This window comes from Mesoplodon bidens (genome assembly GCF_964165515.1).
Source record: "Mesoplodon bidens genome assembly, chromosome: X".
Taxonomy (NCBI): Eukaryota; Metazoa; Chordata; class Mammalia; order Artiodactyla; family Ziphiidae; genus Mesoplodon; species Mesoplodon bidens.
In genome coordinates, this window is record NC_138163.1 from 97,392,055 (window position 1) to 97,419,374 (window position 27,320).

General features: G+C 51.1%; 1 protein-coding gene across 3 annotated transcripts; it reads left to right on the top strand.

Annotated features, from left to right (window-relative positions):
- The first annotated feature begins 79 nt into the window (after positions 1–79).
- On the top strand, positions 80–27,320 carry OTUD5 (OTU deubiquitinase 5). 3 transcript variants are annotated; one of them, XM_081221626.1, is made up of 9 exons: positions 80–1,443; positions 11,233–11,326; positions 19,684–19,748; positions 19,836–19,992; positions 20,089–20,237; positions 23,863–24,066; positions 25,542–25,743; positions 25,832–25,945; positions 26,257–27,320. In XM_081221626.1, exons 1-9 carry the CDS (start codon positions 850–852, stop codon positions 26,379–26,381), a joined length of 1,704 nt encoding a protein of 567 aa, XP_081077752.1. In that variant the 5' UTR covers positions 80–849; the 3' UTR covers positions 26,382–27,320. The 3 variants fall into 3 exon arrangements, with proteins under 3 accessions (XP_081077752.1, XP_081077750.1, XP_081077751.1); XM_081221624.1 differs by having other exon boundaries at positions 185–1,443; positions 26,260–27,320; XM_081221625.1 differs by having other exon boundaries at positions 185–1,443; positions 11,236–11,326.

Sequence of the window (27,320 nt, forward strand, 5' to 3'; positions counted from 1 at the left end):
GCAGAACCCGGCCTGTTGCCAGGGTGAAGCAGTGCCCGCCTCTCTACCGGATGCGGATTTCTGGTGGGTGGAAACGGAAGTGATGCTTCAGGGGCTAGCTAAGCTCTGGGAGTGTTGATATTTTCCAGTCAGTCCGGCTGACTGGGGCCAAGTTGGAAGCCCGGAAGGGAGGCGATTTAAAAACTCGTGCACGGGGCAGGCCACGCTGTCCTGTTGCAGTGCCCCCGCCTGCGAGTCAGAGCCTCGGGGAGACAAGAGCACGACGGGACCGAGAGGAAAGGCAAGGAACAAGGGTGCAGACTTCGACTGAAACCTGAGACGGAGGGCAGGGGAGGGCGATTGTTCGCTTCTGATTGGCTCGTGGGCATCATCGAGGACCCACGCAACCGCTTCGATTGGTTGGTGCCCTCAATTGTGGCGGCGGCGGCGAAGATTTTGCCCACGTACTTCCGAGCGAGAGGCGGGGCTGTGCCCCGGCGCGCCTGCGCAACGCCCCGGGCCCCACCCGGTAGTTCAACAACCTGCGAGGGGGCGGGGCGAAGAGGTGCTTGTTTTGGTTCTGTTTTCTTTGAAGCCGAAGGCCGGAAAGAGCGTAGCAATAAACTTGCTGGACTTGGAGAGAAGGCTACGACAAGCTCGCCGCGGTGTCTTCATTTTAGACTTCACATCCGGGTTCTCCGGCCGCGTGACCCGCGCGCCGCCGACGGCTGGAGAACCGGTGCCTCGATCTCTTTATCCGGGTCCCGGCGATCCCGTCGTGCTTCGCGCACCACTGTAGCCCCCCTCATCCGGGTCCTCTCCCGGCGTGCCCCGCGCCGAGTTTGGTGGGGGGTACTCGGCGGTGCCGCCATGACTATTCTCCCCAAAAAGAAACCACCGCCTCCCGACGCCGACCCCGCCAACGAGCCGCCGCCGCCCGGGCCGCTGCCCCCGGCGCCTCGCCGCGGCGGGGGTGTAGGCGTGGGCGGCGGCGGCACGGGTGTGGGCGGCGGCGATCGCGACCGTGACTCGGGAGTCGTTGGCGCCCGTCCTCGAGCCTCGCCACCGCCTCAGGGCCCGCTCCCGGGGCCACCGGGTGCCCTCCATCGCTGGGCGCTGGCCGTGCCGCCTGGCGCCGTGGCGGGCCCCCGGCCACAGCAGGCCTCTCCTCCTCCTTGTGGGGGCCCCGGCGGTCCCGGCGGCGGTCCCGGTGACGCGTTGGGTACCACGGCAGCGGGCGTGGGCGCGGCGGGCGTGGTGGTGGGCGTGGGCAGCGCCGTTGGCGTGGGTGGTTGCTGCTCTGGGCCGGGTCACAGCAAGCGGCGGCGTCAAGCCCCTGGGGTTGGCGCGGTTGGCGGGGCCAGCCCTGAGCGTGAGGAGGTCGGCGCAGGTTACAACAGTGAGGATGAGTATGAAGCGGCTGCAGCGCGCATAGAGACCATGGACCCCGCCACCGTTGAGCAGGTATGGACGGGGGGTGACGGGTGACTGGGTGTGGTGGACGGGATGCCCAGACTGCGTAGGGACCCAAGGAAGGCTATTTGAGATCGCTCCAAGGGGCCTTTCTCTTCTCTCTGAGCCTGGCACTCTTTTCTCTGGTAGTGGGGGTGTGAGAGACCCTCTTTCCCCCGCCAAGGACTTGGGGTTAGAGGCCCCAGATAAGATGGAGGACTTAAAAGTGGGGTCTGCGGTGTCTTCTAGGGCCCGTAGTTGTCATTCTGGGCCCAGGGACCTCATCGTGTAGGGTCAATAGGTAGGAACTCCCCAGGAGAGACAGGAAAGATGGAATGCTTCCTGAGAGGGGAGTCTCATGACTCTCCAGAGGACCTTGGTCTCTGTTCAGTGACTTGAGATTTCTTTTCCTCTGGGATAAGAGTCTAAGACTTCTTCTCCAGGGAATACAGGTAAGGTGGAGATCTCAGAGATATGAGTGTCCCCAAGACGCCAAAACCGTTTCAGGGGTCTGAGACACTCTGTATAGGACAACCCCCTTCTCTTTCTCAGGGGGATACAGCACAGGACCATGCAGCAGTGGGGTCTGAGACTCCCTCTTCTAGAAGTCAAGGGCCTGACACACACACATACATACCCCCCTAAGATCCCCTTCCCTATGGGAACAAGGGTCAAAACCAACACCCTGGGACCAGAAAGTGTGCTAGGGCACATGAGATTCATCCCCTTCTAAGTGACACGGGTCTGTGCTTTCTCTAAGAGGTCTGAGACCTCTTTGGAGACAAGAGTCTGCATTTCTCTCTAGGAGCTTAAGCTTTTTTTAAGGTCTAGACACCCCGCCCCCAGCACCAGGCCTGAACCTTTCTTCAAGAAAATGGGACTCACTGTTTCGGATACTGGAACCTAGGATTCCCCCTGCTTATGGACTGGGGCTTTCAGAGACTGGGTCTGAAGCCTCTTCGGGAAACTGATACCCCTCCACAGAGGTCTTTAGGGGACTTTCCTCCTCAGGGAGTGGTCTGAGTATTCTCTTTGGGCAGCTGAGACACACTGTGCCAAGGACTCTTGAGCTTTCCCTCAAAGACAAGAGATGCATACTTACCCCCAGTGACCAGTGTGTCTCTAGAGGTGAGGTCCAAACTTCCCCCTCAAGGAACTTAAGGTACTCCACAGGAACGGGAGGTCTCCCCTGACCAGATATGAGCCCTGAGACTCTTCCTTTGGGGCATGGGTAGAGTCCCTGGGGAATAGGGTTCCGCATCTCCCCTCATGAGTTTGAACTTTCTCTCAGCATACGTGTACCCCAGTTTTAGAGGCCTTTTGGGGGCATAAGATTTCATGCCTTGGGGACTTGAGCCTAAGCCCGCCTTCCACTTTGAACTAAGTCCTGCGGGCTCCTCATTACTCTTGGGGACATGGGTAAGGTGGGATTCTGGGGGAAAGGGTCTGAGCCTCCTCGCAGGGGCCTGAGCTTCCCCTCTGGGACAAGAGATCCTTCACCTTAGGGAGGGGCTTGAGCTCCCCACTTGGGTATGAGGCTCCTCCTCCCCTCCCTTCCCCCCCCAACCAGGCAATCCTTTCTCACCAGGGAGAGGGACGGGAAGTCCTCCCCAACGTGGCCTGAGGCCTCCCCCATTGGACAGAAGGACCTGGATGCTTTTCACAGTCATAAGAACTCCCTACCTGAGCCTGCTCAGGCTAGGAAGTTCTCCTTACTTTCTGTGAGAAAGTTGTCAGGTACTGGGGACGTGAGGACTGAGGCCTGCCCTCAAGATCTAGGAGATGTGTTGAGTCTCTCCCTGACCCAGCTATGCTTCTAATTTCCTGGATCATGGAAATATTCTCAGCTTCCTGAATTGCTTTCAATAAGCTTTTGTCTTCCCAGAGACAGGGAAGGGGTTTGGGACATCCCCACTGCAGGAAATTCTCCACCCACATTCCTCTCTCTCTTGGTTCAGGTAAATCTTTGTGTACTTCACGGGGGCCAGGGCCAGGGCCTGGTTTTGAGCCCCCGTTCTTGTTCCCTTTCCATGCATTACTACTTCTCCAGGCAGGATAAATCATCTGCCAGGGTGAGGACCAAGAGTTATTTCTTCTCTCCGGTTACAGTAAAGTGTGCCTTTCCTTCTCCACAGAAACGAGGAGTGCCAGGAACAGAGAGAAAGTCATATGCTGCCATGGTGACTAGAAAGACACCTCCTTACATCCCCTTTGCATCTCCTGGGCTAGGAGTCCCTCCCTTGTAATTGTTCCCATAAGAACATGGAAGTAAAGCTCTGTGGTTGCATGATACCTTCCCTTCCCAATGACGGAGGAGAGGCTTCCTGTCCTCCCACTTCTTGGGACAAAGGGAGGAAGAAGATGCTTCTTTTTGCTTCACCTGGTTGAACTTGGGGATGAAAAGAGGGGAGATTTTTCCTGCTGCCCTAGGCTTGGTCCTGAACCATCACTGGGGGCATTTGTAACCCGGAGGCCAATTAGATCCTTGGGAAAGAGGGGAGTTGTTGAGAGGGAGCCCAGATGGTGAATCTGGTCCTTGTGACTACTCAGACTTGTCTGTCCTGATGCTGTTACTGTATCTACTGCCTTTGGGAGCCCTTTTGACACCCTGGGGGTCCCACTGCTTAGGAAGGTGGTGTTGTCAGGGGTTTCCTTTCCCAGGTATGGCTGCCTTGCCGAGAGTCTTCCCTGTGAAAAGAATGGCTTGAGAGCGTCCTGAGCTTGAGGACCCCACAGAGCATTTTGTGAAGGGGGCCCATGTGCTGAAGTGGTGGGAGGAGGTGGACCTGACACTGAAGCCAGGATGCCTGGGTTCCCACCCTGGCTCTGATGGGGCTTTTCTGGATGAACCAGAATAGTTCTGCCGGTGCTCTCTGAGCCACAGTTTTCTCTTTGGTCAGGTAAGGAGCTGGTGAGGTATTGTTTAGCTTTGGGATTTTAGGGAGCTCACACCAAAGCCCTTTGGGCCTGGAGGTGACAGGGAACAGTAGGTGTCTTTCGAGGCAGAACTGGGTTCCTCTCCTCTCTCCCCTGCCCGTGTTCCCTCTCAACCATCCAAGCTTGGTGGTCAGGACAAGTGGCCTGGTCAGTGTGAGGCTCAGGGTTGTGGCAGACAGTGATTTTTGTGGCCAGCTCTGCTGTGGTGAATAAGCTCGGGGGTTGCCTGTTGGGAGACCTCTTGGATGGTTTGGAAGTAGGGTTGTGTGTAGAAAAAGTTTAGGCTTTGGAGCTGGCAGGCCTGAGTTCAAATCCCAGGACCTCCTGCTTAGCTGCCAAAAGTCCACCCATGCCCAAGGTTATTGAGTGTCTGAATACCTGACCTGGCCCACCTTGGACCTTGGCTGATTCTTCTCTTGAAGCTTCCCCAGGATCATCTGGGTTCTTCCTAGGAGCCTTTGCAACAACTGATCTTTGTTGGCAAAGACCCTTCATTTGGCGTCTAGGAACCTGCTGATTCCTCTGGTGAGGAGGCAGAGTGGTATAGCAGGAAGTGGTCTCTGCCTGGGTGGTCTGGGTGGTCTGGGCTTGAGTCCTGTATCTTTTGGCAGTTCCTTTTTCTGGGCCTCAGTTTCTCCATCCATAAAATGGGTAGTGGTGGGGAGGGAGGTTGTACTCATTGTTCTGAAGCTAGTTGTAATCTCTTTAATTCTCTGTTCCCTACTCCCCCCATTCATTGTGAAAGTTTTGAGTGGGGCCCCTTGGCTTTTGGGAGTATGCTATGAAGTTTCAAGCAGTTACCAGCTTTCTTCTCCCCAGCCAGTGCTGTAGGCCTTTGTGTGTGTGTGTTTTGTTCTCTTTTGTTGTTGATGTTGTTTTTACTTTTTGGCTTCACCACTCGGGATATGGGATTTTAGTTCCCTGACCAGGGATTGAACCTGCACCCCTTGCAGTGTAAGCGTGGAGTCTTAACCGCTGGATCTCCAGGGAAGTCCCTGTGTGTGTGTGTGTGTGTGGTTTTTTTAAAATTTTTATTTATTTATTTGTTTGTTTATGGCTGTGTTGGGTCTTTGTTGCTGCGTGTGGGCTTTCTGTAGTTGCAGTGAGCGGGGGTACTCTTCGTTGCGGTGCACGGGTTTATCATTGCAGTGGCTTCTTGTTGCGGAGCATGGGCTCTAGGCATGCGGGCTTCAGTAGTTGTGGCACACGGGCTCGGTAGTTGTGGCGCGAGGGCTCAGTTGCTCCGCGGCGTGTGGGATCTTCCCGGACCCGGGCTCGAACCCGTGTCCCCTGCATTGGCAGGTGGATTCTTAACCACTGCGCCACCAGGGAAACCCCCTGTGTGTGTTTTTAACAGCTTTCTTGAGATATAATTCACACATCATGCAGTTCACCAGTTCAAAGTGTACAATTCAGTGACTTTTAGTGTATTCACAGAGTTGTACATCCATCACCACAGTCAGTCAATTTTAGAACATTTTTTCACCTCAGAAAGAAACCCTGCATCATCATCATCCCCCATCCCCTCATCCCCTCTCGGCCTCTGACAACCACTAATCTACTTTTTGTCTTGATTGATTTGTCTTTTCTGGATATTTCATATAAATGGAATCATACAACATGCAGTCCTTTGTGACTTCGTTCTTTCACTCAGCATAATGTTTTCAAGGTTCATCCATGTTGTAGCATGCATCAGGACTTTGTTTCTTTTTGTTGCAGAATAATAGAATCTTCATTTGTTAATCCCCCTCACCCCCCACCCCAGCGGCCTGGCAGTAGGTTTGGGGCCTTTTGCTCTTTTCCGATTCCTCTGCCCTGGAGAGCTTGTGTTAGTCCTTAGCAGTGTGTCTGTCTGTTTCTCATTGGATGTGTTGCCTGTGTTTAGCCCGTGGAGCAGAGCCAGCGTTCCTGGGTATTTTGGGGGAGAGAGGGGTGGTCTTGGCGCCAGGCTTGCTGGGACAGAGCTGTGTAGCCCAGAATACGAAAAACCTCTTGGCCGTGGGTTCTGGGAAGACATCTGTCCATGAGCTGCCACTGCTGCTGCCATCTCCCCCTGCCTCCTCCCCGTTTCAGTGGCAACTCATTCATCAGTAGACAGAGTCAGCAGCTTCCCAGGCTGGGAGGGGGGATTCCAGGCCCCTGCAGCCTTAATTCTAACCCTTTCCCTGGGGGGATGCAAACAGGGTGGATCCTGTGGGATATGAGCATTGCCACGTTGCCTCACAGCTCACACAAGGGAGTGCTACAAGGAGGTTGTATTTGTTTCCTGTGGTTGCTGTGACAAATTACCACCAACTGGGTGGTTTAAAACAACAGAAATTTATTCTCTCACAGTTCTGGAGGCCAGAAGTCCGAAATCAGTTTCACTGGGCCCAAATCAAGGTGTTGGCAGGGCCACACTCACTCCACGGGCTCTATGGGAGAATCCAGTCCTCTTCCAGCTTCTAGTGGCTGCTCCCATTCCTTGGTTTTTGACCGCATCACTCTGACCTCTGCCTGCTTCTCCTCTGTGTATGGGTGGTCTCCTCCTCTGTCTGTGTCAGGTCTTCCTCTGCTGTTCTGAGGACACTCGTGATTGCATTTAGGTCCTACCCTGATACTCCAAGATAATCTCCCCATCGCAAGATTCTTAACCACATTTGCAAAGATCCTCTTCCTGTAACATTTACAGGTTCCAGGGATTAGGGCCTGATGTCTTTGGGTGGTCATTATTCAGCCTACTACAGAGATGTTCTTGTTTCCCTTCCAGGGCGAGGAAGGGAACTCGTTAAGTGCTCTCATACTGGGCAAAGTCGTATAGTATTTGAGTCTTCCCAGGATCCCTATTATTGGGAGGCTTGTTATCCCATTTCACAGATTGGAAAACTGTGGCTCAGAGCAGTTCATCACATGGCTAATAATTAGTGGAGTTGGATTGAAACCTCAGTCAGTTGGGTCCCACAGCCTGCTTCAACTTCTGTTGTGCCTTTGGACCAGTAGGTTGCAGTCTTGCACCTTGGATCCCCTGGTGTCAGAGAGCTTTGCCCAGCCCCTTTGTGGAGGCTCAGAGATGTGGGGGGAGTCACCCACAGGTTCAGCAGTGGGCTTGGAAGATTCAGGGTCTGGACTTTTTGTATCTTTATTTTATTTTATTTATTTACTTTTTATTTAATTTTTGGACTGTGCTGCACGGCATGTGGGATCTTAGTTCCCCGACCAGGGATTGAACCCTGCAGTGGAAGCACAGAGACTTAATCACTAGACCGCCGGGGAAGTCCCAGGGTCTGGATTTGACTTTCTTAGGCCTGGACATTGATGTAGCTTATGGCTGGGCCAGCTCCCACCTTTCACTCCCGCCAGCCCTTCCTTCCTGGGCCATTTTCCTAAACGACTCTCAAGTTGGCACTTTCCTTGGAGGCTCCTGTCCATCTGGGGAAAGGAAAAGACTGTGCTCTGAGCTCTTGGGACTCTAAGCTCTTTTTGGAGCCCAGGACCATGACCTCCCTGTTTCTGCCCGCAGAGGGAGAGAGAGAAGGGGTTTCAGCCAGAGCCTGCTTTAAAGGCTGCTGGTGCCAAAGGCAGTGGGTGGCTAGTGGTCTGGCCTCCAGATCCAGGCCCAGATGCCAGTCTGGCTGCCCCAGTACCAAAGCCTTGCTTGTGCAAGGGGAATGCTCAGGCCTTCTTCATTTTTAAGGACAAATCAGGATTTTCCCAAATGGGCTGCCAGGTACATCTCCATGCTGTGACTCATGAGGCTTCTCTTGTTGCCTTTACACTAGGCTTTGCTGGTGCCCAAACCCCAGTTCCTTTCTGCCTTTGTAAAATGAAGATAATGCTTCCTGCCACCTGAGCTGTGGTAAGGACAGTTAAATGAGGTCACCTTTTGCATCTGGCACCTGGCCTGGGCAGGCATTCGGCTAATATGAATTCATCTTTTTGCTTGGCCCTGTCCTGCTTACTTGCCTAGTCCTATCCAGGACTTTAGCTCTGCTGAACTCATTGCTGGGCCTCTGGCATCCCTGGAGTGACAGAAGTGATCTCTTATCCAGTTAACAAGCGTTTCTGGAGGTCTTGGTGTTTTACTCCTTTACCCAGGTGGCACCTCCTCTCAAGTGCCAGCCTTAATGACTGGCCAGGTCCCTTCCTCTGTTTCATAGCACCCCTGTGTTCACCTCTTTCAAAGCCCTTGCTCACACTTCAGTGTGGACATTGCCTGTTTCCCCACCCCTCTAGCAGTTTATGAATTTATCGAGGTTGAGACCAAATTTGATTCATTTTTCTGTCCTCATTGCCAGCCCAGGGTCTGACTTAGTAGCTACCTGGTAAACTTTTGTTGGATGAGTAAGTAGGAGCCACTCTCGTCCTCTTTGATCCCCTGTCCCCTCTCGATCTCTTTTCCCCCCATGCTTGAGGGCAGGAGGTTGCTGTGTGCCCTGCTTTTTTAGAACTACTACTTCTGTCCAGTCTGGGGTTGTAGTCATAGTTGCAGCTTCCCTGCTGAAGACCCCTGGCTAAGGCAGGCACCATGGTGCTGGGAGATGGCTGACTCTGCAGGTCAGGGATAGGGGAACTGGCTGGAGTAGGCCAGTCCAGCCTGACAGCCTCAGGGCAGGAGGGACACCTGGACTGCTGGAATGTTGTACACAAACAAGAGTCTGTGCTGTGGAAGCCCATTAAGAGCCTCCAGGTGCCTTTGTCATCTCTGGAAAGCCAGCCACAGCTTCCTGGTGTGCGGGCCCTGATGGTGGGGCTACTGGCTATTCCCTCGTCACCCTCCCTTCATCCCCTCCCGTCTAGCCACTCACCTGGGACTTTCTGAAGGCCTCTCAGTTGTACGTCATCTCTTTCTGTGCTGGTCTTGCCCCTTCTTCTGTTACTGATGACCACCTCACCAGTGCATGGTATGTTGTTCAGAAAGCCTTTTCAGGTCCTGAAGCTCCTCTGAACCTCTTGACAGCTGTCGGGCAGATCACATATCCCCCGTTTGATAGGCTGAGGCTTGGAGAGTTCAGGTAGCTTACCTGAACTCATGCAACAAGTGAGTGACAGAGCTGGGGTTGGAACCCAGAGCTTTTTAGCCTCTAAACCTTGTGCTTCCTACTTTGCCAGGAATTTCTCTCACCTGAGCTGGCTAAAAATCGCCTGCAGAGAGGTGACCTCCTCTGTCTGATTGGCATTAGCCCAGATCCTGTAAATCCCTAGGCTGGGTCGTGTCCCCGAGGAGCAGCCTTGGAATTTCTGGTCCCTAGACCTGATGCGGGCTCAGGCTGGCTTCTTCTGGTGGCCAGCAGATGGCGCGAGGAGGCTGGGAAAGATCTGCTTCTGGTTTGTTTTGTTTTGAGATGGAAAACATGTTTTAAGTGACACTTGGACATTATTTTTTAATAGATGTATTTTTTAGAGCAGTTTTAGGTTCACAGCAAAATTGAGCAGAAGGTACAGGGAGTTCCCATATACCACCTGCCCCCCCACACATTCAGAGCCTCCCCCATAATCAGTGTCCCCCACCAAAGTGGTACATTTGTTACAATCATTGGACCTACACGGACACATCATAATCACCCAAAGCCCATAGTCTACATTAGGGTTTGCTCTTAGTGTTGTACATTCTATGGGTTTGGATAAATGTATAATGATGCAACCACTGTTACAGTATGTAGCATAGTTTCACTGCCCTAGACATCCTATATGTTCCGCCTATCCAGCTCTCCTTTATTTATTTATTTATTCATTCATTCATTCATTCATTCATTTTTAGCCACACCAGGTGGCATGCGGGATCTTAGTTCCCTGACCAGGGATTGAACCCGTGCCCCCTGCAGTGGAAGCGTGGAATCTCAACCGCTGGGTCACCAGGAAGTCCCTCTCCATTATTTTTTTTAAAAACATCTGAAAATACACACTTGTACAGGTTCACTTAACCCCACACCTTTAGGGCCAGCTGTACTTTGGAATTCAGAAAAATTTCAGAATTTAGGAAAGTCACCTGGTATATGTACTGTGTATTATGTGACACCTCCCGTGGGGTCTATAGCCGCACCTCGTAGTCAAACACCTGAATGTTTCTGCATAGAAATGTTTGAATATTCTCCTCTAAGTGGAATAAATGGGTTCTTGTCAACTCAGGTCGGATTGTGATGCTAAATGAGTTAAATAAAGACTTGGTTTTAAAAGCTTTTAGAAGTTTGGAATTTTGGGTAAGGTATTGTATACCTCTTTTTATAAAGGAGGTGGTGAAGTAAAATCACCTGTAATACCAACATTTAGGGATAATATTTTGTTGTGTAAGGTCTTCCCAACTTTGTGTGCATGTGTGTTTGTATACATATGCATACATATATATATGTTAAATGTGTTCTATCACAAGTGAGATCATACTTTGTATATGTTTTGCCTTATACAGTATATCTTGGAATTCCCTAGCTGTATGTGGAGCTCAGGAACTAGACTCTTGCCAGTCACTCCCTCCTAAACATCTCCCCTACCCTAAGTGACTAGAGGGTCCCCAGGTGAAACTCCTCGAGGTAGAGCCAGGTTTCCCCCCCAGGCACTTGCTGGGTCTGGGCCTCTGGCTGCCTAGGGGAAGGCCCAACACTGGATTCCCAGCATGGTTAGCAGTGGTCAGAATACAGATGGGGCTTCTGCTCTCAGGGCAGCTGAGACCCCTCTGGGAGCAAGTCTGCTCTGCTCACACAGTGACTGATTCCCTAAAAGAAAGGGTCTCCTCCTGCTTCACATGCACAGAGTTGTCAGGCAGGGCAGAAAACTGGACCCTGCCCATTGTCCTCTCAGCCAATCATCTGGGCCCCTTGAGAGCTCAGGGGCAGGGCCCTGGGGCGAGGGTACAGGCCTTTCCTGTTGCTGACCCCCACCTCTTCCCTCCAGCAGGAGCACTGGTTTGAAAAGGCCCTGCGAGACAAGAAGGGCTTCATCATCAAGCAGATGAAGGAGGACGGCGCCTGTCTCTTCCGGGCTGTAGGTGAGTCTCTGCCTCAGCCTTCAAGGGCCTAGGGCTGCCCCTGAGCTGTGTCCCAGTTGTCAGGAGTAACCCGTGTGACAGGGTTGGGGGCAGAGTTAGCTGATCTTTTAGGGACTCCAGTCCCCAGCCTCAAGTTAGTATCTGGCCTCTAGCCCTCAGTCATGAGGTAGTATGGTGGTATGAGAGTAATAACAGCAATAATAGTGATAAAGAAAGTAACATTACTTAGGGACAGATTGCTCTGTCAGACACTACAGTAAACCCTTTTAATTCTCCTCCAAGCTAGGTAAGTGTAGGACTATTGCTTCCAGTTGTTAGATGAGAAAAGCATCTCAGAAATAGGGAATGACTTACCTAGGGTCAGAGAGTACATAGAACAGTCGGGAGTCGGAGTCTGGGTTAGGTTAGTCTGAGGCCTCTTAACTGCAGCACACAGCTGTCACCCTGGAATCATAGGACTTTTTTTAAACCTACACGAAAGAAGAATAGTGAACCCTCATGTACCCATCATTCATCTTCAAAATAATCGTTAACATATTGCCAGCCTTGTTTCATCACTACCCCACCCACTCTTTTTTACTCCTCTGAAATGAGTATTTTTAAAGCAAAACCCCATCATGGATCATCTCATTCGTAAATATTTCTGTATGTTTCTCTGACAGGTGAGGGCCCTCTCTTTCTCTTTTAACGTAACAACAATGCCATTATCATACCTAACAAAATTAATAATTCCCTAATACCATCTACTGTCCAGTCTGAGCTGGATCTTTGAAGCTTCTCTGGCTCTGAATCTCTGACTCAACAAGCAATTGTGAGGTCCTGTGTTGGTGTCCAAGGGAAGCTGGGAGTGTGATCTGATCCTCCCTTTGGAGCTCTGATATCTCCCAAGGAAAAGTGCTCTCCCATAGGAGCTTTGAGCTGGGAGTCAGAAGCCCTTTCTTCTAGTTCTTCCTCCCCTGACTCATAACTTCCATTTTCCCATCTGTGAATGGTGTTGATTCTGAAGGGCTCATTGAATCCCTTTTGGGTCTGCTATTCTCTTAGTCTGTGCACACCCTTCATGTCTGTTGGTGGGCTGGACTGACTCAGGCTCCACTTCTGGCTCTACCACTGATTGTTGGTGTGCCCCTGGGCAAGCACCTCTTTTTTCCCTGAGCCTGTTTTCTGTATCTCAGGTACCTGTGTACCATGAGGCTAAAAGATGTCGTGTTATAATGGTTAAATGAGATTACTTTAGTAAATCCCTTTAGTGCCTGACTTGGTAGACTCTCATGGAACAATAGCATTGATGAAGCTTGAATGCTATTATTAGTGGTGCCTCAGAGCCACAGATGTTTGAGTGGGTGAAAGAAAGTTAGGTGGGGTGACTGGTTGCCTCCCTATTCTACCAAGCAGAAGAGGTTCAGGCAATGGAATCTGCTGGGCTGGGAAAACTCCAACCTTCCTATCCCTGTGGCTCAAGTCCATGTCCTCCCTGGGATGTTTCCTAGAGAAAGAGCTAGGTTTGGGGGCATCTTGGACCAAAGGAAGGCAAACAAAGAAGAGGTGGGGGCCCGTTAGGTGTTAGGCCTGTGCCGAGACCTTAGGTTGAATGTGGGGTAAGCAAGGCTGCTGGTGGCGTGAGGGTCAGAGAATGCAGCTGGGCATCTGGGTCTTGGGTGGTCTTTGAGGCAGACCTTGGGCCTGGTGAGGACCTGGCTTGGCAGTAACCCATGCCAAGAACAAAATTTAAGTGTGTGTCCATCTAGCTGTTCTCCCCAAACACCTTCTGACCCTTCCCCCTCATTGGGGCCTTCCAGTAAGGGGCCTAAGTTTACAGGAAGAGCTGACCATGACAGGTTGAAGGCCTTTCCCTATCAGCACTATGGCTACACATTTCCTCTGACTGGGCTGCCCTTGGGTTTTCTTCGTAAAACCTCAGAAGCCCCACGGCCTCTCCCTGAGAAGTACATGACCCCCGGGTCTCTAGGCCTCACCTTGAGGTTTCCCTGGGGCAGAGTGCACAGGACACGTGCCTGGGGAGGGCACTTTATCCTCAAGCTTTCTGCTGCCCCTTTGCTTCCAGCCTAGCTTGGGACAGGGACAGGTGGTAGTTCCCCTAGGCTCTGGTGAGGAGGGCTACAGGCTGCCACATATTGAATAGTAGAAGGACCACGTAACTGAGGGCTGGAGTTGGAGGGGGGACCAACACAGAGACCACTCTGTCGTTCCTTGACCCCGAGTGATTGCTAGGCATTCCTCAGGGTGCTTCAGGTTCACCTGCAAAATTGCGATCATTATCCCATGAGACAGGTGAGAAGATTGAGGCTCACGAAAGGGAGGTGACATGCTCAGGGTCATTAGTGGCAGAACTGCATGGGAACCAAGAGGTATCCAAAGGACACATTCTTTCTATGACCCTAGGGAAGCCCTAGCTTCTTAGCTTAGCCGTCAACTGGCTGGGTGACCTTGGCTTTATTCCTTGACCTCTCTGGGTCTGTCTTCTTCCAACTAGGAGCCTGTGGTCCTCTACTCTTAGGAATCCTGAGGCAGGTGGCTTTCTACCCTCTGTTTTACCTCTGAGGTCTGGCTGTCCCCAGTGTGAACCAATATCCACTGCTTGTGCCCAGTTCTCTTTTCCACCACCACCTGTTGGGAACTCGTGAGCATTGGCACAGGCTTGGGTGGAGTGGAATTGGGAGCCTGGGTCCCAGAGGTATCCTGTGGTCCACCCTGCCCCTGCTATGCTCAGATAACCTCCTCCTGGAGACGTGAGTCTGCATCTCTCTTCCCTCCCTCTCTCTATATGGCTTTGACTCAGCAAAACCTCTGGCCCTGGCCCTGGTCTTAGCCTTGGCCTCGGCCTCTGTGGGCAGAGTGGCAGCCACATGTGCGTGTGTCTGCGTGGACCTTGGGGATACAGCTGGGACTGTGCACGTTACAGTGATGGGGTCCGGAAACATTAGCGAGGCCCACTGCTCTGGACCTTTTAGTCTTGGAACATGGACTATCAGCATTGAAGGAATGGATCTTCGATCAATTTTGACTCTTCTATAAAAGGGAAATAGGCCGTAAGAGAAAGTCAGGGCCTTATTATCTAGGTCACACAGCCAGTATCAGAACATTGGTGTTTGAGGTTGAACCAGGCCAGAAGGAGAGGAATCCCATGGGCCACCATGTACACCAGCTTCTGTTGACCTCTCTCTGCCCTGCCTCCTTCAGTGTTCCCATCTTTGCAATGGGCATTTTATCTATCTATCTATCTATCTATCTATCTATCTATCTATTTATGGCTGCGTCGGGTCTTAGTTGCAGCGCATGGGATCTTTCGTTGTGGCGTGCGGGCTCTCTAGTTGTGGCATGCAGGCTGCCCTGCGGCATGTGGGATCTTAGTTCCCCTACCAGGGATCAAAACCACGTCCCTTGCATTGGAAGGCGGATTCTTAACCACTGGACCACCAGGGAAGTCCTGCAATGGGCATTCTTGAGTAGAGGAGCAGGCATCTCAGAGACCAGGCTATTGAGAGGGCTGAGTCCTGCTTTCTCCCCCGCTGAGGGTGTGCCAGTTGGGGTAGCTGGGGCCACAGGCCAGGTATGCACCACAGCTGCTTGACAGGCAGGTGAGGCCTTTTTTTTGGTTCATCTCCTCAGTGGGGCCAGGGTTCCCACTGGGCCAGGAGAGGAGCAGGGAATAGAGCAGGTCCTGTCTCCCTCTACTGCTTTGTACACACATTTGTGTGGTTTGTTTTTAGATTTCCCTGCACACACCAAGCTTCCTTTTCTGTCCTCAATGGAACTCGCTGTGGCTCTTCCAGCAGGCAGGTAGGCAGGCAGGCAGGCAGGCAGGCAGCAGCCTGGTAGGGGGTAATCCCCAGGTGCCTCTAAAACAAATTGTAGGGCCTTGTACTTGAACTCTCTATCTATTTTTAAAACTTTTTATTACTATTTTTTTTGGCTGCACCATGCAGTATATGGGATCTTAGTTCCCCGACCAGGGATTGAACCCATGCCCCCTGCAGTGGCAGTATGGAGTCTTAATCACTGGAACTCCAATGAAGTTCCCCTTAAACTCTTTAGAGAGTCCAGGCTCTCCTGTCTTGCTCTTCCACATAATTCCTCAACAAATAGTGACTACATTTTGGGGGACCTTCCCCCAGGCAGCACGGGAGGGAGGTTGAGACAAGTCTGTTAGAGCCATTGGCTATTCCCCCCTCCCATCAGGCCCCCTGGCAAGGGCTAGGAAGGAGGTGTGGAGGGGTCCTCAGTTTGTACAGCCTCGTGTCTTGTCCAGCCTTCAGTCTTTGTGGTTGGTGGCAAGGGCATCTACTTGTTGGATACGATAGTTCTCTGCAGTTGTGAGGGTGGTTGTGTGGGTATTTGGCCTCAGGGAACATCTTTGGCAGGATCTGCTGGCTGTGTGCATGCACATGTGCATTTCTATGCTGGTGTCTCTGTATGCTCCGAGAAAGGACAGAAGTGGGGTGTGGGGAGGGAAAGTCCATGCTGACCTCTGTGGCCCTAGTGAGGGGTACAGCCCCTGATACCTGTAATCTCTGCCCACTTTCAGGCCTTTCCTGCATTCCAGCTGATTCCTGCTTGTGCTGGTGGGGAAACTGAGGCAGTCAGGATCAGGCCTGGCCTAGGGAGTCAGGTGGCTAAGTGGATAGCTGGATTGGGAGTGGTGGTAATGTCACCTGGGGCATCAGTGCTTGAAGTTACCAGTTACTCCTTGAAAGCCTGGCCTCTCCTTCAACCTCCCAAATGTGTGACCTTGGGCCAACTGTGCCACATTTCTGTACCTCAGTATCTGTCCTGTGTAAAGTAGGGTTTTTTGGGGTAAGAATGGAATGAGTTAGAATGTGAAAAGGCCTTGGTGGAACCAATTGTAGTATTGTACTGAGGATTTCTGAGCCCTATTTGGGTTGGGGACAGAGGTGAGGTGGTGGGGACCCCTTTCCAGCTGGACTCTGGGAGGGGAGAGCAGGTGCAGATTGCCCACAAGTGCAGTGTCAGCAAGAGGAGGAGTTTCGGTTTCTATCAAAACAAGTGCTGTGAATTCCCCTACCTCTGCAGGACCATTGGGCCCTTTCCCTCCACCTTGGACCCCACAGGGAAATCCAGCTCAGCCCCGGGTTCCATGTGCCACCTTCTCGGGAGGAGGAGGGCTTTCTGGAGGACAGAGGTAGGGCTGGCAAAATCAGACAAGCATCTCCTGAATGAGGATGTCTGTGTTCTTAGCCCTGCACTGGGTGTTTTTCCTGCCTTATGTCATTCAAAAGATCCTTCTACTCTGCCTCATTGGAACATCCTTAAGTGAGGCAGAGGGAGCCTGGTTCTGTTGCTCTGTTGCCTTGGATCAGAGATGCACATTTTCTTCCATGTTGATGATCCCCAAACTAGGCTACATCTTTTTTTTTTTTTTTTTTTTTTTTGGCTGTGTTGGGTCTTCGTTTCTGTGCGAGGGCTTTCTCTAGTTGCGGCGAGCGGGGGCCACTCTTCATCGCGGTGCGTGGGCCTCTCACTATTGCAGCCTCTGTTGTTGCGGAGCACAGGCTCCAGACGCGCAGGCTCAGTAGCTGTGGCTCACGGGCCCAGTTGCTCTGTGGCATGTGGGATCTTCCCAGACCAGGGCTCGAACCCGTGTCCCCTGCATTGGCAGGCAGATTCTCAACCACTGCACCACCAGGGAAGCCCTAGGGTACATCTTACAACCAGTGAGGTGGGTTCCCCCCTCCCAAAAGCTGTGATTAAATACATGTACCATAGAGAAGGTGGTATTTTACATTTTATAGATAAGTAGAGAAGGTCATACTTGGCCCACATGTAAGGAACCCAGTTTGTGAGGCCTATTTGGTTGCTAAAGATTTGAACTACAGGCACAGAATGTAGGCTTGTGGACCTCTGGATTCAGCAAAGGTAGAGAACCAGTTCTGCCTTCATGAGGAGGGACAACCTAGACTTCGAGTTTGGGGCTTTCCTCTGGCTGATGAAGTGCAACAGAAATGAGGAAGGGCTTAATAAGTGGTTCCGGTGACATTCTAGCTGACTTGTGGGTGGCTAGCTATCTGAAGGCGTCATCGTCCTCCTTATGACAAACGGAGCCCTGTCTCTTGAACACCTAGTATGCTTTAGGTGTTCAGCAGACCATCCCCTGTAGTCTTAACAACGCCCCGTGAGAGGAAGAGGCGTTACTCTCCCCCACTTTCTGGATAAGGACATTGCAGCCCAGAGTGGTTAAAGGCCTTTTCCAGTGCCACATAGCTAGGAGGCAGAAGAGCCTTTCTGTCAGGCAAAGGAGTCACAGGGCAATGGGGGGACCCTCATGGGAAGGTTCTCCCCCAACTCCCTTCCCTGTCCACAGTCTCCCCTCTTTCCCCCAACTTCTTGCATCTGGCATCTAGGTCGGGTAGATCTACCTCCCAGGCCGGGAAATGCCGGTTGACCCTTCCCTAGGAGCATCTCAGCCACCTCCCTGAGCCTGACAGACCAACTCCTATTTTTTAACCCCTTCACTCCTGTCTCAGTTCCTGTTTACTGCAGCTGCTGACAGCACTGCCTCTTTGGCACCCCAAGTTTATTCTACAGAAATAGCTCCTCGGGCAGCTCCGGCAGCCACAGCGGGTTCTGTGGTCCTGGCTTCTAAGAAAGGCAGCGGCAGGGGGCCCCCAGCCTGTGCACAGGGCATGTGACTTGCTGGAAGTGCCGCTGGGGGGTGGGGCAGGGGAGAGTGTGGCCGCAGAACCCACATCCTTGTTTACATCGGTGAAGGGACTACCCCTTCCCGCCTTCACAGCCCCCACTCCCCATCCCTCTCAGGTCTCTGCACCTCCAGGAGGACGTGAGACAGGCATGGGCCCTGTTTTCGGCCTTTTTCTCCTTATCTCACATAACCCTCCAGGGAAGGAAGGGGAGGGCAGTGAAGGCGTTCTTCTGGCGATTCTTCACAGAGGTAGACTGGCTGTCGTGGAAGAACTCTGCAGTGTTCCCTGCGGGACCTGCCCCTGCCCCTGCCCCAGTGCCCCAGTGCCCCAGTGCCCCAGGGAGATCCCGTCAGAGCAACGGTCCTCCGGGGAGACAAAGGGAAATTCCCTCTTCTTCTTAGCCAGTGGACATAAGGCGTGCCTCATCTTCAAGCCCATTTTAATTTCTCAGGGAGAAGGCTCCCTGGCTCCCCCAGCCTTCCCATCCACTCAGCAAACTGTTCCCAATTTCTTGCACTGCATCAGGCTCTGAGCTGGGGGTGGACTTGGATGTGAACTGCCCTCTGCCCTCAGTGGGAACCCAGTGTGATCAGGCAGATGAAGTCTGTACGCACCTTTGATAAATCTGGTGATAGAGGTGCTCTGGAGGGTGGGGAACTGTTTTAAGAATACACTGCCATTTGACATGTAGGCAGACAAGGAGGATGGAAATAATGTCTTGAAAAGGGAACGGCATGTTTGAACATCCTTAAGTGAGGCAGAGGGAGCCTAGTTCTTATTGTGACCAAAACCCTATAATGCCTGGACCATTTGGGCCACAGGCTGCCTTTCCTGAATTAAGCTTAAGTTAGATGCATATGTGTCTTATCTCTCTTATAGACTACATGCATCTTGCGGATAGGGGCAGGATTTTACTCACCTCTATCACCTTCACAGTACTGCACATTCAGGCCCCACTACAGGAAAGGGGGCTCTGAGTGACTGCTCTGTCCCAAACCCAGTGCTAGTCACTTCACACCTATTATCTTATTAATCCCACGAGAGGCCTGCCAGGAAGTCATCCAGCTCCATCCCATTTTACACGTGAGGCATATGAAGGTCAGAACACTTGGGTCATTTGCCTCTGGTCATTTTGCTCACTAGTACCTAGCAGAATTGGGCTTAGAGCCCAGTTGTTTTTCTTTTCCTTTCCTTTCCTTTTTTTTTTTAACCTTATAAAGGCCATACTCACTCCTGAGAGTCAGGAAACTGAATTCTAGAATCTGTCACAGACTTGACTTCTGTGTGACCTTGGTCAAGCCACGAACTCCCCGAGCCTCAGTTTCCTCATGTGAAAAGCGAAGGGGGGTGTATGTGGAATTGAAGGTGCTTAAGGCCACTTAGGGATTTAAAATGTTTGTTGACAAAGTCATCTGCTCAAGAGGCCTGTGGTTGTGTCCCTCTTACCTGTACTCTTGTTCTTAAAGACTGTCCCTAAAAAAAAAAAAAAAAGACTGTCCCTGCCTGCCTCTTTTTTCATGACCCTATTCCAGCCCACAAGGCCAAGAACTCTCCATGCCTTAGGGTAGGAAAGGGCATTTCCCTGGCCCCCAGCCCTCCACCCCCAAGGATGTTCTATGACTCAGAACTCTTCTTTGGTGGCAGCTCTGACCCCAGCCTCTCCTTCTGTCCCCACAGCTGACCAGGTGTATGGAGACCAGGATATGCATGAGGTTGTGCGAAAGCACTGCATGGACTATCTGGTGAGACCTTGCAGAGACCTTGGGGCGGGGGCAGAGTGGGAGGATCTCTTCTCCACATAGAGCTTGCTCCTCTGATCTGTTCTGCAGATGAAGAATGCCGACTACTTCTCTAACTATGTCACAGAGGACTTTACCACCTACATCAACCGGAAGCGGAAAAACAACTGCCATGGCAACCACATTGAGATGCAGGCCATGGCAGAGATGTACAACCGGCCCGTGGAGGTGTACCAGTACAGCACAGGTACTTCTGTGGTGTTGGTGAGCGACTGATCACGCCTGGTCCGAGCCTGCCCCACCCAGCCCATTGTGGATGCTCCCTCCTTCTCTTTCTCTGCAGAACCCATCAACACATTCCATGGGATCCATCAAAATGAGGATGAACCCATCCGTGTCAGCTACCATCGGAATATCCACTACAATTCAGTGGTGAATCCTAACAAGGCCACCATTGGCGTGGGGCTGGGCCTGCCATCATTCAAACCGGGGGTAAGCAGGTCCCTGTGCCCAGAATGGATGCTGGATATAGAGACCAGAAATCTCTGTTGGAGTTTCAGTTTTGCCCCTAGCCCACAAAAATATCCTGTCACCTCTCTGAGTCGCCCGTAAGGTCTCACCTCTGTGAAGTTAGGAAGTTACCCAAGGTGGTCTCTCAGGGCTCATTCTGTGGTCTTGGTTTGCCTGTCTGAGCTGGCTCACCCATCTTTTGTGCCTGTTAAGGGTTGGCATTTGGGGATATGGAATCACACTTGGGAACTGTGAGCCAGGGCTTGGTCTGGGTGTCTTGGCACCCACATGGATCCTCCTCTGAACCTCAGCAGGTACAGACAGCTGTGGTCACAGAGACTTGGAGTGTAGGCCTGGCCCCACCACTTACTGGCTTGGGACCTAAGGCAGATTGTACAAGTAATTTTACTGGCAGCTTGGCCGATACAGAAAGTGCCTAACACTGGGCCTGGTGCCTAGTAGGTGCTCAGAAGGTGGCAGTACATTTTCTCAGCACACACTGACAGATTCTGATTCTCTGTCTCATAAACAGTTGTCTGCTGGGGATTTTGGTATCTTCTATTCAGGTTTCACTTCCTACAAACAGAAAGTGCTCCTGCCTCATTTTAGGAAACACACCCTAACACCAGCACACCCTCCAACATAAAGGTTTTTTGGTTTTGTTTTTTAAATTTTTAATCTCAGAACAGTTTTAGATTTATGTAATTATTGTGATTATAGAATTCCCATATACCCTCCTATGATTAACGTATTAGCATAGTGTATTTGTCACACTTAATGAACCAATATTGATATATTAACTAAAGACCATATTTCTGTGACAGTTTTTCTGAATTTCCTTGTTTTTGATCTGTTTACAGACTCTATAGTTTTGCCTTTTCTAGAATGTCATATAATGGGAATCATACAGTATGTAGTTTTTCCAGTGGCTTCTTTCAAGTAACACTGTACACTTAAGATTCATCCGTGACTTTCTGTGGTTTAATCACGTGTATCTTTTCTTTTTCCTTTTGTTAAAAATGTGAGTGCCCTAAGTTTTTTTTTTTAGTAGACTTGTTTAGAATAGTTTTAGATTTACAGAAAAATTGAGAAGATAGTAGAGAGTTCCCATATACCCTCCTCCCCCTTGCACACAATTTTGCTATTATTCACATATCAGATGACTGTGCTACATTTGATACAGTATATGAACCAATATTCACATATCATTATTAACTAAAGTCATAATATCTCCTTAGGCTCTCTTACCTGTGATGGTTTCTCACACTTTCATGTTTTTGGTGACCTTGACAGTTTTGAGGAGTACTGGTCAGCTATATTGTAGGATGTTTCTCTTTTGGAATTTGTCTGATGTTTTTCTCACGATTAGACTGGGGCTGTGGGTTTCAGGGAGGAGGATCACAGTGGTAAAGTGCCGTTCTCATCACATCATATCAACAGTGTATACTGTGAACGTGATTTATAACTGTTGATGTCGACCTTGATCATCTGGCAGAAGTAGTGTTTATCAGGTTTTCTCCACTGTAAAATTACTCTTCCCCCACACCACCCCCTTTTCCATGCTGTACTGTTTGGAAGGAAGTCATTTACAGCCCACACTTAAGAAGTGGAGTTAGGGAATTCCCTGGCAGTCCAGTGGTTAGGACTTGCGCTTTAACTGCCGAGGGCCTGGCTTCAATCCCTGGTTGGGGAACTAAGATCCCGCAAGCCGCACAACACAGCCAAAAAAAAAGGGGGGGGGGTGTTATACTCCATCTCCTTGAGAGCAGAGTATCTACAAAAATTATTTGGAATTCTTCTGCAAGGGAGATTTGTCTCTTATCCTCCATTATTAATTTATTCAATCATTTATATCATTGTGGACTGATGGGTATATCTTTAATACTTTTACACTTTGGGTTATAATCCAACACTGTTTTCATTTTGATGCTCAAATTGTTCCAGTTTTGGCTATTGGGAGCTCTTTTTGTTGGTTCCTGCGTCTCTGACATACCTCCATCATTGTGGTGGTGTGTTTTGGCAGTGGGGGCTGTTTCTTGGTTTGTTCGGTTTTGTTTTATTTATTTATTTATTTATTTATTTTAATTAATTGATTTATTTATTTTTGGCTGTGTTGGGTCTTCGTTGCTGCGTGCGGGCTTTCTCTAGTTGCGGCGAGCGGGGGCTCCTCTTCGTTGTGGTGCACGGGCTTCTCATCGCAGTGGATTCTCTTGTTGCGGAGCACGGGCTCTAGGCACACGGGCTTCAGTAGTTGTGGCACGCAAGCTCAGTAGTTGTGGCTCGCAGGCTCAGTTGCTGTGGCGCACGGGCTTAGTTACCCCGCGGCATGTGGGATCTTCCCAGACCAGGGCTTGACCCGTGTCCCCTGCATTGGCAGGCGATTCTTAACCACTGCGCCACCAGGGAAGTCCCTGTTTTATTTTGTTTTGAATACTTACTTTCTGGCACTACAAGGTGCTCCAGGCTCACCTTGTATATTTCCTGCCCCATTCCTAGAACCAGCCATTTCTCCAAGGAGTCCTAGTTCCTTTTATTGGAGAATGTTATTAGAAACCAGCATCTGGGTGCTGAGTTTGCTCCTTGCTGTTGGGGTATCCTTGTTTCTAGGCCCTTTCAGCTGACAAAGCAAGGAAGTATATGTGTATATACCAATCTGTGTGTATACACATATCTAGAAATATTTCTATATGTAACCATCCGTATCTACATGAAGCTATAGTTCTTACTGATATCTTTAACTGATGGGTACCTTGTTGTTATTTTTAATTTGCAATTCCTAATGACAGATGGTGTTGAGCATCTTTTCATGTGCTTATTTGCCATCTATATATCTTCTTTGAAGTTGTGTTTAGATTTTTTTCCCCGTTTTTTAATTGGCTTATTCTAACAGAGTTTTACATTCTTTTTGGACTGTTATCCATGGGTAAAAAATTACATTTTACATCATTACTTAGTGCGTGCACACATTGGTGTGTGGTGTGTATATGTGCATTAGAATAAGTTTCACTGAACAGTACTGCACATTTATTCCCTGAGATATGCAGTGATACTTTTCATTGTTCTGTTTTTAAAAATCTGTTATGTCTCACAGCCTGACAGAGAACACTCTCACACAGTGTTCCACAACTCACAGCACCTTACACCATGCTGACACTGTTCTCTTGTCCAGTTAAATGCCCCAATACTCCCTCTACCCTGTGGACACAGAGCTCACTTCTCGGGTGATCTTTTCTCCTTGTCCCATCTGGGCATAGGTGAGGAAGGCCTCAACAACTGAGTCGTCACTGGGTGAGGCTTCTTTAAATTCTAGCCCTGGCTGGCGAACACCTGACTGCCCCAGGCTTAGTACTTCAGTTGAGGTGTCCTGGGGTTGGGAGCAGAGCTTCTGAGTATAGGAGTTCGGAACGACACGTCCCACAACCCAAGCCCGCCTCCCCCCAGTCCCTGATGAATAGGCAGCCTGCCCAGGGGGTTGCTTCGTAAGAGTACCTGCCTTTGTGCCTACTCTCTTCCGGGCCTGTGGGCCCACCTCCCTGAGCCAGTTCTGGCTCTTGGCCAGAGTTCAGAGTGTCAGCCCACATCACTGTTCCTCCCCCACTTCTTGCAGTTTGCAGAGCAGTCCCTGATGAAGAATGCCATAAAAACATCAGAGGAATCGTGGATTGAACAGCAGATGCTGGAAGACAAGAAGCGGGCCACAGACTGGGAGGCCACAAATGAGGCCATTGAGGAGCAGGTGGCTCGGGAGTCCTACCTGCAGTGGCTGAGGGATCAGGAGAAACAGGCTCGCCAAGTCCGTGGCCCCAGCCAGGTGGGTCCTGGGCTCTGTCACTAGCCTGGCTAAGAACCTGTTAATTCCCACGTTCTGCCCACAAACGGGCAGAAAAAAACTAGCAATTTTGGCATCTGGGAGAGAAGGAAGCTCCCAGCCCCGTCTGTACCTCATCTTGGCCATAGTCTTGGCATTGTGCCTTAGAACTCTCAACACTTGTGCAGAACTAGCTCTTTTAAGGAGTGAGGGAGGGCAGCCACTGGTGGTGACATGCAGGGTTCATGGATAGTTTCAGAGGGACAGGCTTTTGCTGAATGTTCTTGTGTGGCAGGCTCTGTGCTGAGGATGTAAAATCAGGTCTGGCCCACTCCACCCTCAGTGATTCTGTCTGTTAAGGGAAACACATGCATCAGTGGGACCCTTGACCCTGGCTGGGAGACCAGTGAAGGTGAGGGCTCTGGTCAGTCTCCACACAGAAAGGTTGAATTCTTAGGGCATGACAGCCAGGCATTTGAGGAATCACAAGGAGTTTAGAGTGATTAATAGACATTGGCAAGAGCTGAGTAATTCGTTGAACAAATATTTATTGCAGGTCTATGCCAGGCACTGTTCTCAGTGTATAGGGGTACATTGGTGAGCCAGGCAGTCCCAGATCCCTGTACTTGTGGTACTTACATTTATGCAGAGTGGAACAAAATAAACATAATGAATAAGTTAATTGAGAGGTAGTATGGATGAAAGATGTAGAGCAGGATAAAGGGGATGAGTAGGACTGAGTGGGGCTGGGAGTTCACAGTATTAAATAGCATGGTCAGGGTTGGCCTCAGAGCAGGTGAGATTTAAGCAAAAGCTTGCAGAGGTGAGGGGATTAAGTGCCTATGCCAGGGAAGGCAGAGGGCCAGCTAGAGCAAAGGCCCTGAAGAAAGTGCACACCTGGTGTGATTCAGAAGCAGCCTGGAGGCCATTGTGGCAGAAGAGAATGTAGTAGTAGATGGAGTCAGAAGGCGGTGGAGCCAGATTGGAAGGGGCTTGTGGGCTGTGGTGAGAACTTTGGCTTTTTTTCTGAATGAGGCAGAAGCCATGAGAGGGTTGTGAGCAGAGAAAGAGTGGGATCTGACTTAGGATTTAACAGGATCCTCCTGACTGCTGAGTGTAGAACGGAGTCTAGGGGGCAAGGGTGAAAGCAGGGGACCAACAAGGGGAAGGCTACTATAGCAGTTTTGGTGACTGACGACAGTGCTGGCAAGGGAGGGGGTGAGAAGGGGATAGATTCTGGATCTATTTTGAAGGTGGAGGTAACAGGTTTCCTGTCAGATTGGCTGTAAGGGTATGAGAGGGGCTTTAAAAGAGCTTACCTTCATCCTGTGGTCCATTGTGTAAACAAGAATGGTGGTGGCCTATGTAGAAGCTATATCATAGCCAGGATCCTGGGAGGGAGCGAGCCCTTTGGGAATGGGGCAGAGGAGGGTTGCGACTGGTGTTGGTCTTTACCTCCTCCTCCTTCCTCACTGCAGCCCCGGAAAGCCAGCGCCACGTGCAGCTCTGCCACAGCAGCAGCCTCCAGTGGTCTGGAGGAGTGGACCAGCCGGTCCCCAAGGCAGCGGAGTTCAGCCTCGTCACCCGAGCACCCTGAGCTGCATGCCGAGCTGGGCATCAAGCCCCCTTCCCCAGGCACTGTCTTAGCTCTTGCCAAACCTCCTTCACCCTGTGCACCAGGTCAGTGACTTGCTGATAGGGAGCATGCAGGGGTCAGGAGGTCCTGCCTAGGTCCTGGGCCCTGCCTCTGACTGTCCATCTGCCCCAGGTACGAGCAGCCAGTTCTCGACAGGGGCCGACCGGGCTACTTCTCCCCTTGTGTCCCTCTACCCTGCTCTGGAGTGCCGGGCCCTCATTCAGCAGATGTCCCCCTCTGCCTTTGGTAAGCCTCGTCTGTCTAGGGTCCAGGGGCCAGCTGGGAGTTGGGGAGAGATGGAAAAACCAGCTAGTCCTGAAAAGGGGGCTTCTTGGGCCTCTGGCCATCTCCCCAGGAAAAGAGAATTTTTCAGGTCCAAGAGTCTGTCCCAGAGGCGGATCTGAGTGGGGTTTTGTAGGCCTAGAGGAGTCTTCTCCTTAGAGAAAAGAGTGATGGGGGCCTGAATGGGATCTCTCCAGAGCCAGGGATCAGCAAAGGGCAAGGAGACGGCAGGCTTTAAAGTGCTCTGTCATCCTTTTTCCCTTCCTCTTGCCCAGCAGGCCTGAACGACTGGGATGATGATGAGATCCTAGCGTCGGTGCTGGCAGTGTCCCAACAGGAATACCTAGACAGTATGAAGAAAAACAAAGTGCACAGAGACCCACCCCCAGACAAGAGTTGATGGAGACCCAGAGACTGGAGACGATCTCCCAACCCCCACACTCCTGCCCTCTGGTGCCACCCCACCTTCTTTGGCTTTCTTCCCTCTTGCCTTCTTCCTTCTTCCCTCTCTCCCCTCCTCTCACTCCTCCCCACTTCCCTCTGGCTAGCCCACCCCTGCGCGCCCTCTCATCACTGCCACCACCATCATCACCTGTCTCTTCGCCAGCTGACGTGCCCTGTTGCCCCCTGCACAGCACCATCCCTGCATTCCACAGGGGACTCGGGCAAGGGTGCTGAAGGTAGGCGAGAGGCACACAGAGACAAACCAACTGGCAGCCAGGCAGCCCCTGAGGAGTGACATTCAGACAGAGGAAAGTCTCCCTGTCCCCGATTCCTTCCAAGATCAGAAACTTGTCACCCCAGCACAAATGATGCCGAGGAGGTGGGAGGAGAAAGTGGGAAAATCCCCTTCCCAGTACCCCAGTCATTGTTGAAATTTTTCTCTATTAAACTGTACTTTTATCTTATAAAATCAACCAATCAAAAAGTGATGTAGACAACAGCACTGGCTCTATGAAAGTGGCATCTCTCTGGTTTGGGGGCAGGCAGGCCATGGGGCATGAAGATGTGATTGATGTCCCTGGCCTCCAGCTCTGTGGAGGCGGGCAGGGTCTAGTGTGAGCCAGGGTGGGGTGGGAGGGCAGGTGGGGGGCAGGTGTCAAGTGGGCTTTGGACAATGAGACTCTGACCTTGCTGCATTCCTTATGCTTCCACCACCACCACCAGTCTTTTTGGAATCTCGGGGTGGGGGGCACCTTTGAGGATCACGGCCGCCGCCCAGGATTTGAGTGTGGGGGGTGGGAGCAGCCTTGGCAGATGGGGCACCCATGCCCTGCAGGTGTCAGCAAGATCCACCATCTGTAATGTCCTTGGCACAATAAAACCAAATGTCAGTTTC